This window comes from Ovis canadensis, chromosome 7 (genome assembly GCF_042477335.2).
Source record: "Ovis canadensis isolate MfBH-ARS-UI-01 breed Bighorn chromosome 7, ARS-UI_OviCan_v2, whole genome shotgun sequence".
NCBI lineage: Eukaryota > Metazoa > Chordata > Mammalia > Artiodactyla > Bovidae > Ovis > Ovis canadensis.
Window position 1 is genome coordinate 99,269,281 of NC_091251.1, and position 12,673 is coordinate 99,281,953.

The 12,673-nt window shown below is 37.1% G+C and overlaps 1 protein-coding gene across 1 annotated transcript in view; it reads right to left on the reverse strand.

Annotated features, from left to right (window-relative positions):
• SNW1 (SNW domain containing 1) overlaps window positions 1–12,673 on the reverse strand; it is a 37,264-nt gene that overhangs the window by 15,591 nt on the left and 9,000 nt on the right. Inside the window, exons 3-6 of the mRNA XM_069597188.1 lie at window positions 9,970–10,131; window positions 2,529–2,624; window positions 2,330–2,436; window positions 1,353–1,457 (exon numbers count right to left, since the gene is read on the reverse strand). Coding sequence (XP_069453289.1) covers window positions 1,353–1,457; window positions 2,330–2,436; window positions 2,529–2,624; window positions 9,970–10,131 — 470 coding nt within the window. The remainder of the gene's footprint in view (window positions 1–1,352; window positions 1,458–2,329; window positions 2,437–2,528; window positions 2,625–9,969; window positions 10,132–12,673) is intronic.

Below are 12,673 nucleotides of genomic sequence, written 5' to 3' on the forward strand. Positions count from 1 at the left end.
TCCATATAAACTACACACATTCTTCCTTATACTTTAAATCATTTCTATATTACATCTAATACAATGTAAATGTTGTATAAATAGTTGTGGTAGGCATGACATTTAAGTTTCGTTTTTGAAAACTAGGTGGAATTTTTTTTTCCCTTTTTGCTATGCCACATGGCATGTAGGATCTTAGTTTCCCAACCAGGCATCGAACTCTTGTACCCTGCAGTAGAAGCACAGAGTCCTAACCACTGGACTCCCAGGGAAAACTCTCCTGACTATTTTCAATCTGCAGTTGGTTTAATTTGCAGATGCAGAACCTGTGGACATGAAGAGCCAACTATATTTTAAAATGTTCCCTGGGAAAGGCAAAGTGGGAACTTATGACTGGCATCCTAAATGCAAGTCCTAATTTAAATGTCCAGTTTCTACATGGGAGTAGTGTCATCATACTGCAACATGCCTAGCCATCAACTCAGAGGGAGAAAAGCTGTTTTCCTCAAAAGTTGTTTTTCTTATCACAACTGCTCAGTTTCAACAATTATTAAAACACAGCCAACTCTGTCATCATCATCACTATCCACTTCACCTCTACCGTATTATCATCATTTCATCAAATAATATTTTGCCTTCTTAAAAAACAGCTTTATTGAGGCACAACTAATGTACAACTAACTATACATAAAATGTACAATCCAATTAACTTTTGACACAAGTAAACACAATTTACTTGTGTGAGATCATCATCACAATTAAAATACTGAACATACCCATCACCTCCAAGTTTCTGCACGCCCCTTTGCCTATGCCTCTTTTTCCTCTCGTCTCCTATCCATACTCCCTCCTTCCTCACAGGCAACCATTGATCTACTTCCTGTCATTATAGATTAGTCTGCATTTTCTAGAGTTTTATATAAAAGGAATCATACAGTATGTATTTGTTTTTGTCTAGCTTCTCAGCATAATTATTTTGAGATTCACCCATGTCACTGTACGTATTAAAGTTTGTTTCTTTTTATGGCTTAACATTATTCCATGTATGAAAGTGAAAGTCATTCAGTCATGTCCAGCTCTGTGTGACCCTGCGGACTATACAGTCCACGGACTTCTCCAGGCCAGGATACGGAGTAGGTACCCTTTCCCTTCTCCAGGGGATCTTCCCAATCCAGGGATTAAACCCAGGTCTCTCGCATTGCAGGTAGATTCTTTACCAGCTCAGCCACCAGGGAAGCACTCCATGTATAGATGCCCCACATTTTGTTTATCCATTTATATGCTGATGGGCATTTCCCTCCTTTGAGAGAGAGAGATATATATATATAGTTTTTTAGGAATAGTGGTGCCTTCTCATGAAACCACCTACTTACTTGAACCTTGGAGGCTCCATTGGATCTTTCTGCATTTCCACCATCCGAATAACTCTCTGTTTAGCGCCAGAGTTGAAAGCCACTCCTTGTTGAGATGGTGTGTATCTAAGGAATGTACAGGTATTTTACTTCTATTACAATCCTAAGCTGGACTACATTGTCAGTTTCTCTCACAAAGCAGTAATAGAAAATTGCAGTAATATTTAGGCAGAGCAGATAGTAACAGAGATAAGAGAACTAACAGCAACTAAGCAGAATGTAAACTAGAGTTGTATTAGTTTGCAAATAACCCATCACAGTCCATTTTGAACCATGTTAGGTACTGTGTTCAATTTCATTAAGTAAGAAGTCTAGAAAATAGCACCTATTTTGTAAGTCTGCATTTGAGGAAAAAATAGTATCCTCAGTAAGCAACTTAAAATTAGTAGTTTCTGAATAATCATAGCTATAAAACAGAAAGAATAATGGCAGCAGCCCTGTCAGCTCTGAATTTTTCCTTAATATCTATATGTGAATCATTTTTCCACATAAAGATTTAGTTAAGTGAAAATTCCTCAAAATTTACAAGTATTATAAGGATGGCTATTATTATATAAATGATATTAATACATTATTAATATTTATAGCATACTATCAAATAATTATAGTAGTATTGTATTATATAATATTTCCAATATATTATTATATAGATATTATACACATATAATTTTAAAATGGAAAACTATCATCACTGTGGTTTACATCATATAGTCTGTATAACTGTTAATTTCTAAAAGTAAAAAAAATGTTTTAAAATAGCATGACAGCTAATATCTTAAAAAATTCTAATTACCATTTGCACTAAGAATCTACAGACATCAAGTAATTACTCAAAAAACTGCATTTCCAACTGTGACTAAGGATAGTGAAAGAATACCAGGACCCCCAACTCCAATCACTTCCAACATGAAGCTAAAACCTCCAGGCATGATTCATACCGGATATACTGAGCAGGAGCCAGTTTATCAGCTGCTCGGACTGGCATGGCTGCAGCAACCTTCTGCGATACAGATTTTTCTAAAGCTACCCTTGTCTTTTCTGTTATCTGAAATAAGAAATGCCACAATGAGTGCTTTGAAAGTTAATGAAGATGTAAAAACTCATCTAAAATAATTACATATATTAATTCCCAGTTACCTCTTTAATGGCTTCTTCATCAGGTCTTTGAAGGTCTGGGTCATCTGCATTCATGACTTCCTTGGGAACCAGGTCAGTGTACTTACTATAAATGACCTAAAATGTTCAAACACAAGCAGGCTTAAGAAAAGCAAAGAATGAAGAGAAGCAACCTCATTAAGTCATTTCAGAAGTCAAAATGTCCTCTCAGCACACTTATAAATTTAGGACACAGATTTTGTCTTTTAGATTTTAAAACCAAGGAAGCTTAAAATATATACACAAATTGCTGCCCTGGCTATAAAAGCTAATAATTTTTCTCTGACCTCATGCATTTAAATTATTTGAGATCTTCTAATCAAGTCAGTATCCAAATAAATTGTGCCAACAAAATCTTACGCATCAGTGATCCCTATTTTTGAGGCTCACTAGGACTTGAAATTAATGATGATATAAATTGCCTAAAGCCCTATTATCTTGGATTACAAGCTCATTGGAATTTAAGTCAGGTTAGTGAATAATTTCCAAATCCAGTGGGCCTAAAAAATTTCATTGACCTGGCCCTACTTGTAATGTTTGTCTTTTATCGCATCATCTGTATTCATAGATAAGAAAATGAACATATGCCATGGTCAAAAAACCCAGAACACATTCTTCCATGGAAAAAAAACCCTATACACACACCTTATTTCACACTCATTTAGGACTGTTTTCTGATCAGTGGGCCTCTGCCAAATAGAATATTACCGACTTTCATGCTCATGTATACTTCTTGAATACTTCCATAATAACCTACATGGCAAATTTTATAGAAAAATAGAAGTATTGGAAATTTAACAAATAAGCAGCATTCTAGATTTTGATGCTTGAGTTAGGCATTCTTTAACACACATACAGAGAAAGGACAACTTAACAACTTGCTTTCCCCCAGTTCTGGGCCTTTACAGAATATTGCTCTCAGTTCTTTAACTGGATTCTCAATCTGAGTCTTGATTCAAAGGTCACGCATGCAAGGGTGAGGCCTCCTATGACTACCCTTGCCACAGGAGCAATTCCTCCCCATCCAATCATTTGGTGTCACAGAACTCTATTTGCTCTCTTTAAAGCACTGCTCACAGTACGAAATCACCTATTTTAAATCTTTGTCTTCACCATTAAAGTAATAACAAAACAGCTAACATGTATTAAGCACATATTTTGTGCCACTGTTCTTTTGTTATATATATATATAAACGAATTTAACTTTTTGTATCAACCCTATGAGATGTGCACAACGAGGAATCTCTTATTCATTAAAGTATCTCCAGTGCTTATAACAATGCCTGGTTCACAGGAGGCTTTCAGTCAGTAGTTTTTGTAAAAATGAATGAATGCATGACTTTTACAGATACTCTATTCTATGTCAAAGGTGTATGTATACATGTTGGGATTGCAGAAGGTTTTATATAAGCTTCTGATTTCCTGGAAAAACTGCATCATGGATATAGGCCAAAATCTCTAGCTTGTCTTTCTCAGGAATGGGAAAAGGGAGCAGGTAAGAAGTACAGATACTTTACCATAAAACATGTTTATTGATATGGGAGCTACTAGTGTCACCATTGGAGAAGGAAATGGCAACCCACTCCAGTGTTCTTGCCTAGAGAATCCCATGGATGGAGGAGCCTGGTGGGCTGCTGTCTAGGGGGTTGCACAGTCAGACACGACTGAAGCGACTTAGCAACAGCAGCAGCAGTGTCACCATTCTCTCAGTGTTCATTTTGGAAGGTGCTCGGAAGCTCACTCTAGTGAGAAAAGCAAGGCTCAGTGCGTTAAGATCACACAGCCAGTAACTGACCTCAAAATCGAACACCTTTTCAGGATGGAAAAATCTGTATCTTAAGAATTAAAAGTTATATAACAATCTCTGGAAAATACTACCAAAACTATGAAGAGTTAACTACTTTTATACAGCAATCATTACAGGAAAGGATTTTAAGTAAATGGCTCCCTCATAGTCATACATGCTCAACATAAAGTCTCAATACTAATTTAGCATACAAGAGCCATTTGCTGCTTCTTATTTGGGTATTCCAAAGTTAATAACCCTTTAAATGAGCATCAATAAGATTCTAGCATCTCACAAAGCTGAGTGAAGGACATCTGAAGAGCGAGATTCCTCCAAGGTAATTAACTATAAAACCCCAAATTTTTATTGCCTGAGAATCAAATGCGCTGAAGAAACTCGCATCTCAGGAGACAAAGGGACTGGGGAGGATTATCTGAAAAATACAATATACTTTTGAAGGTATCAGGAGCACAAATGAGCTCTGTGAACAAGATAAAGTGGTAACTCATCTGTGAAACAGAATCTTTTTATGACTGAAAACTGGCAAAGGACTGGATTGACTAAAAGGATAAGCCTGTCAACATATCTACTGTTTCAGAGGTAGAAAGAAAACACTATCTTTTGGTTATATCAAAACACTATAGTTTGTGATATATTATGAACAAGGTAACAACATAAAATTTATCTTAGGGTTAAAGTTTGGAGGTTTTTTTCAGATGGGGAGGGTTGAAGGCATTCTTCTAGGTAATATCATATATGTAACATTTCCTATATAACTATTTCAGATGGAAAAATGTAAACACTTTTTAAGATTTACCACTGAAGTCACCATTGGACAAAAAAGGGATTTAGTTCTATTGACATTAAATTTTTTTCTCTTTCCCAATTTTGTATTACCATTAAGTCTTATACACAGTATTTACATTTAGAGAGATCAATGACCTTAGACTTGCCCTGGAATATGATCCCTTGGAACCTTGCCTTGTTCAACTCTTATACCTAGAGCTAGCATCTTCCATTCTTTTTTTCTGGCCATACCACATGGCACATGGGATCTTAGTTCCCTGAACAGGGATGGAACCTCACTCCCTACAGTGGAACTTCAGAGTCTTAAACACTGAACTGCCAGGGAAGTCCCACGCATTTTCCATTCTTGCTCTTTCACTGTTAATATTTCAGTGAAAAGTCCCTGGTTTCTGAAGAATACCAGATCCTTCTGATACAGATCAGAAATCACTACAATACAGTACAAATTCAATAATCCAATAAACCTTTGCATCCTAGGTCAAGGACCCTGCGTATCAGCATCCTGAATAATGAATTTTAAAAAAATCTTATCTTGTACATTTAGTAGCCAGTTCCTATTACCACAGGAAAATCAGTGTTTTCACACAGGGCAATGCTAACAGCTCCAACTCCGCTCCCAGGGTCTTTGAAAACATGTCAAGTGTTCCTGGTTAAAACAATGGCGGGGATGCAGGTGAGGCACTACTGGCATTTAATAGATAGTGCCAGTGATGTTAAACATAATTCAACGCTCAAGACAGTCCCAAACAGTCAAGAAGTATCCCCCTCCTCCAAATACCAACGCATAGTTAATGTTGAATTATTAAATCCATTCAAAAACTTTATACATTAATCCATCTACTTAAAAAATAAAGCACATATTTATTAAAAGTGTGTAAGGAATTCATATGTATATTCCGGGGGTATAAAGTCCAGCAAGAAGGAAATAAATCCATCATACAGCTCCCATCAAAGCAGTCACTCTATTCAGTATCTTTTTACTCAATTCAGGGAGTGTAGTCTTCTTTTTTTAATCTTCATTGTGGTTATTTATTATTATTTAAAAACAGTTTTCAGAGCAGTTTTAGGTTCACAGCAAAATTAAGAGGATGTAACGAGATTTCCTACATACTACCCGCTCCTACACATGTATAGCTTCCCCCATTTGAGTCAGGGTTAGTATGAACCTGAGAGTGGTACCCCTGTGAACTACTAGTCTAGGGTTCATGTCCAGGGGCTGCACTATCGACAGACATGTCAAGGCTTTAACTGTATAAAGAAAAATACTTTGGAGACCTTATTTGGCCAGAATACTGAAATCTAAAATTAAACAGTTCAGTTTTAACATTTCTACTCTACTTTCTATACAAAAGAATCACCAATACACATTTTAAATGGGCTAAAAGTATATTTCATTCAAAGTTATACAACCTGTCAATGCCAAATTATTGTCCTAAAATGTTGCTTTTTCCTAATAAATAAGAGGAAAGGTAGCACATATCAGTAAAGAATAGTTACCATTCCAAAGAAAGAGCGATGCACCAAAATAAAGGTAAATAAAGGCCTTTGGGTACCGGATAAATGTCCAGGATGTGCTCTACATGTACAGGGACCTATTTTTCCTTTTGTAGGAATGGACTGTGCAGTGGCTTCAGAAAAAGTGTTAGTGTGTTAGTCACTCAGTTGTGTCTGACTCTGCAACCCCATGGGCTATAGCCTGCCAGGCTTCTCTATCCATGGAATTCTCCAGGCAAGAATACTGGAGTGGGTGGCCATTTCCTTTTCCAGGGGATCTTCCCAACCCAGGGGTTGAACCTGGGTCTCCGCATTGCAGGCAGATTCTTTACCGTCTAAGCCACCAAGCAAAAGTGGTTTTCCATTATTCAATATATACAGCTATAATTCTTCCAACAAACACTTTGGAATGCCTGTGTGTCAAGATGTCAGGCACTAAGTTAGGCATCAAAGAGGAAAATAAAGACATAATCTCTATACTCAAGGAGTTTATAATTAAACACCATAGACTGTTATTAGTGAAAGGATAATTACAACAAAAGGTGATGACTGCTACTAAACATAGGGAATAGGGAGAAAGGACACCCAATCCAGCCAAGGAGGATCAGGGAGATTACACTGGAATAGAGACACGTGAGTTGAAAGCAAGAGAATTTAGTCATAAGAAAGAACAGGGAGAGGACTTTTCCTAGCATGAGAGGGCACACAGGGGAAGTTCCCCAGGTAAAAATGTGTCATAACAGGGGAACTGCAAGAAGTTCCTTATAGCAGACATATTACGAGGAATGCCTGAAAGGTTCTTCTTCTGTAACAACAACCTGTAATGTTGATAATTTTGTACTGAAAATAAACAGAATGGCTAAAACTGGACTTTCAATTTTTAGATTTCAATATTCTGGTCATGAACATTGATGCTAGGCTAGAAAGGTAAGCAAGAGGCCAAGTATCTCATTAGGTGCTTGGCTGGTTTTCATCCTAAAGATTGTGGAAAGATTTTAAGTGTGCACGCTTATGCTGTGTTTGTGGTGGGGAGAGAGAGAGAAACAGAAAAACAAGAACCACCGTTTTTTCATGCAGGTTAAGACAAATGGCAAGGAGAGGGGTTCAGATTTTGCTGCAATAAATTATGCAAGAAAAGATAAGGGTCTGAACTAAGTAGCAGAGATGGAAATACCTGAGAAATGTTGAAGAAATAAGATAAATCATGGCAACTAACAGATTGAGAGTCTGAGGGAAATACAACAGAATAGAATGAATGTTAGGCAAAGGCTTTTTAGAGAACATACTGGCATTATATGTCACATGTGAAATGTGAATATCCTCTGACCCAATACATATACTAAGAATTTATTTTATACAAATCTGTTGCTGTTGTTTAGTCGTATCTGACTCTCTTGTGACCCCGTGGGTTGTAGCCCACCAGGATCCTCTGTCCAGGCAAGAATACTGGAGTGGGGTGGCATTGCCTTCTTCAGGGGACCTTCCCAACACAGGGATGGAACCTACATCTCCTGCACTGACAGATGGATTCTATACCCCTGAGCCATCAGGGAAGCTGTTATACAAAACACTGATGTGCAAAAGGATAGTTATATACGGATCTTGACTAAAGCACTGCTTGCAAAAGTAAAAAACTGGAAATTTTCAATGTTTAAAAACAATTAGGGACACAGATGTGTATAACAGACTTTTAGACTCAGAGGGAGAGGGAGAGGGTGGGGTGATTTGGGAGAATGGCATTCTAACATGTATACTATCATGTAAGAATCGAATTGCCAATCTATGTCTGACGCAGGATACAGCATGATTGGGGCTGGTGCATGGGGATGACCCAGAGAGATGTTATGGGGAGGGCGGTGGGAGGGGGGGGTTCATGTTTGGGAACGCATGTAAGAATTAAATATTTTAAAATTAAAAAAATTAAAAAAAAAAAACAATTAGGGCACAAGGCCACAATGAAAATCTATTTAGATTTTTCTTAATGAAGTAGACCTCTATGTACTAATAAAAAATCTTTAAAACAGTAAAAGTAAAAAAAAAAAAAAATCAAGTCTATGGGAGTTATGAGAATTAAAATCTCATTTATTTAAAAAAAAAGATACATATATTTGCATGTATGTGTATATATATAAAGCGGGAATACGTGTAAAAGTGACGTTACGAAGGAAAGGGGAAGAGATGAGATCTAGGATACACTAGAATACACTTGAAAAGATTAGATTTAGATAGGAAGAGATTTGTTATAAAGACAAAAGGAACAGTCAAGACAAAAAGGCAAATGCAAGATAAAGAAAGCCAACAATTTTCTTCCAACAGTCTTATGTGCAAATAGATGGGGAGTCACCTGTTAAACTGAGAGAGGATGGAGAAGAGTAGGAATTAAGCTTGGAGGAACATCAAGGGAGGCCAGTTGAAATCTGAGATATAAATTTGCATGACTGCATAATTGTTCTCCCCCTAAACTAGCAGCCATGATGGAGGAGCAAACAATGATATATCATCAGTGCTGTCTTAGAGAGTAAAATGAGAATGTTTGGGAGAGAAAGAAGAAGCAAAGGATAGGTACTGAAGGTTCTCAGGTACTGTCCCCAGTACAATCAATTCTAAAGAGATCTTTTATCTCTATTTGGAGTATTTATTTATAAGAAAAAAACTAGGTCTTAAAAACAGTTCCTTGGCTCTGGGTGTGGCTGCTCTATGATGAGGTTATTTTAAACAAATTTTATTTTTGGTCTTTGGATTACTTTGTAAGCAGGGCCATCCTAAAACTAGCAAGTGCCAGTTTTGTACTTAATCAAGGAAGAAAGAAGTTTATGTGATTTATTCTATTCAGACGAACCATCAAAATAATTAAGTATGTACGTATTTTGGAAGAGAAATAGAAAAGACTATAGACAAAACTAAATTTTGATTTTTTTAGGACTGCCAGAATTGTAGATTTTAAAAAATTTACTAGTACTTAAAAAAAGCTAGTATTATAAAAGAACTGTTTTTCATATATGATGCTGTATGTCAATTATATCTCAATAAAACTGGAAGGGAAACAAGGATTGTTTTTAAAATGTAAAACAAATACATGGAATCCCTAAGTATTAATATATATAAACTTATCATCAACTTGAGGAATTTCTAAGGAAAAAGTCATTGCTGTTATGAAGCCATGTTATATTGTTCATACTGTTATGAAGTCATCTTCAGTTAGCCTAAGTATACTTCATTGTTACTTTTGACATAAACTAAATGGCCAAAGAGTTATCATTTTCACACAATTAAAAAAAAAAAAAGACTTCTCACGAAATATTTATCAATGGGGGAAAAAATCAATGAGAGGGTTACCTTGTCTTTTGACTGTCCTTGTCGAGCAATTGCATCATACTTAATTTTTCCTTCAGCATCCACCTGAATGGCCAATGCATTTGACATTTTTTTCTTTCGTCCCATATCCAGGGGATACTGGGCCACGTGGATCTCTGGAAAAGCCCCTCCATCTCCAAAATCCTATATAAATAAAGAGAAATAAAAAGAATGTTCAATAATAGTAACTTGAGATTTAAGATACAGTCACTCTTTCAGCAGGTAACTATTGAGCCCTTATGCTAGATGCTAGAGAAATGGCAGTAAACAAAGCAGGGGTCTCTGATCTTATGGAGTGTACATTTTAGTGGGCAAAGATATAAAAGGCATAATTTCTGGCTTGTGATAAATGCCTTGAAAGCAATAAAGGGGCTGGGAAGACAGGCTGTTTTTGATAGTGTGGTTGGGATAACCTTTGTGAAGAGGTAGTATGAGGTAAAGCCTGAATGATGAGAAATCAGTCATGGGAAGATCTGAGGGAAGCATTTTCTAGGCAGATTAAATAGCAAGTGTGAAGACTGAGCTCAGCATGTTCCAGGAAATGAGGTCTAGTGGGGCTGTAGCTTATTTAGGGCAGAGGTACAGACATATAAGCGATTAAGTCTGTTTGGGAAGACAACAAACATCAGATCATGAAACAGCTCCTAGATCGTGGCAAGGATCTGGATTTTAAGTACATGGCAGGAAGAAATTAAGCAAAATGTTTAGTATAAGGAAAAGATTTTTCATTTTAGCATACATAATTTTCTTAGTGAAAGACAGGTCAAGCTATAGTTAGAGCAGAAATGTAAAGAAATGGGGAGTTCCCTGGTGGCCTAGTGGTTAGGATTCCAGGCTTTCATCACCACAGCCTGGATTCAATCCCTGGCCAGGGAACTAAGATTCTGCAAGCTGTGCAGCACAGCCAAAAAAGAGAAAAAGTAAAGAATTATATTTCTTCTTCAGATTTTAAGAACATGATAGTATTTATTCAGTGCTGCATGAGAGCAAATAGGAAGCAACCCGAAATGAGTGTACCACATTTCTAATGATGATTACATATAATTATTTAGAAGACAGAATTAAGACTTCTAAAGGAGAAAGCTAAGTCTGCCAATGAAGTTTAAAATTACAGAAAAAGTCTATCATTCAAGTTAACATATGGACATTAAATTTAAAGTTTTATTAAATTAATAATATTTGCTTCAGTTCAGTTCAGTCATTCAGTCATGTCCTACTCTTTGCGATCCCATGAATCGCAGCACACCAGGCCTCCCTGTCCATCAACAACTCCCGGAGTTTACTCAAACTCATGTCCATCGAGTCAGTCCATCCAGCCATCTCATTCTCTGTCGTCCCCTTCTGCCCCTTCTCGTTCTGCCCCCAATCCCTCCCAGCATCAGGGTCTTTTCCAATGAGTCAACTCTTCTCATGAGGTGGCCAAAGTATTGGAGTTTCAGCTTCAGCATCAGTCCTTCCGATGAACACCCAGGACTGATCTCCTTTAGAATGGACTCGTTGGATCTCCCTGCAGTCCAAGGGACTCTCAAGAGTCTTCTCCAACACCACAGTTCAAACGCATCAATTCTTTGGCACTCAGCTTTCTTCACAGTCCAACTCTCACATCCATACATGACCACTGGAAAAACCATAGCCTTGACTAGACGGACCTTTGCTGGCAAAGCAGTATCTCTGCTTTTCAATATGCTATCTAGGTTGGTCATAACTTTTCTTCCAAGGAGTAAGCATCTTTTAATTTCATGGCTGCAATCACCATCTGCAGTGATTTTGGAGCCCCGAAAAATAGTCTGACACTGTTTCCACTGTTTCCCCATCTATTTCCCATGAAGTGATGGGACCAGAGGCCATGATCTTCGTTTTCTGAATGTTGAGCTTTAAGCCAACTTTTTCACTCTCCTGTTTCACTTTCATCAAGAGGCTTTTTAGTTCTTCTTCACATTCTGCCATAATGGTAGTGTCATCTGCATATCTGAGGTTACTGACATTTCTCCCGGCAATCTTGATTCCAGCTTGTGCTTCTTCCAGCCCAGCGTTTCTCATGATGTACTCTGCATAGAAGTTAAATAAGCAGGGTGACAATATACAGCCTTGACCTACTCCTTTTCCTATTTGGAACCAGTCTGTTGTTCTACGGCCAGTTCTAACTGTTGCTTCCTGACCTGCATATAGGTTTCTCAAGAGGCAGGTCAGGTGGTCTGATATTCTCATTTCTTTCAGAATTTTCCACAGTTTGTTGTGATCCACACAAAGGCTTTGGCATAGTCAATATTTGCTTAGTACCTTATTAAAACTTACAAAATATAATTCACACATATATTCTCATTTAATTCTTGTAGTTCTTCAACACCTCATATTTTCATATGGAAAAAATAAGTTTAGAAAAATTAAAAGTGATTTTTCAAAGGTCTCATGGATAGCTATGAGGACTGAAACCTGTATCTTTTTTTTTTTTTCAAGTTCAGGGAACGATTTTATTTTATTTTATTTTTTTACATTTTATTTTATTTTTTTTTAATTTTTATTTTTACTTTATTTTACTTTACAATACTGTATTGGTTTTGCCATACATTGACTTGAATCCATCACGGGTGTACATGCGTTCCCAAACATGAACCCCCCTCCCACCTCCCTCCCCATAACATCCCTCTGGGTCATCACCGTGCACCAGCCCCAAGCATGCTGTATC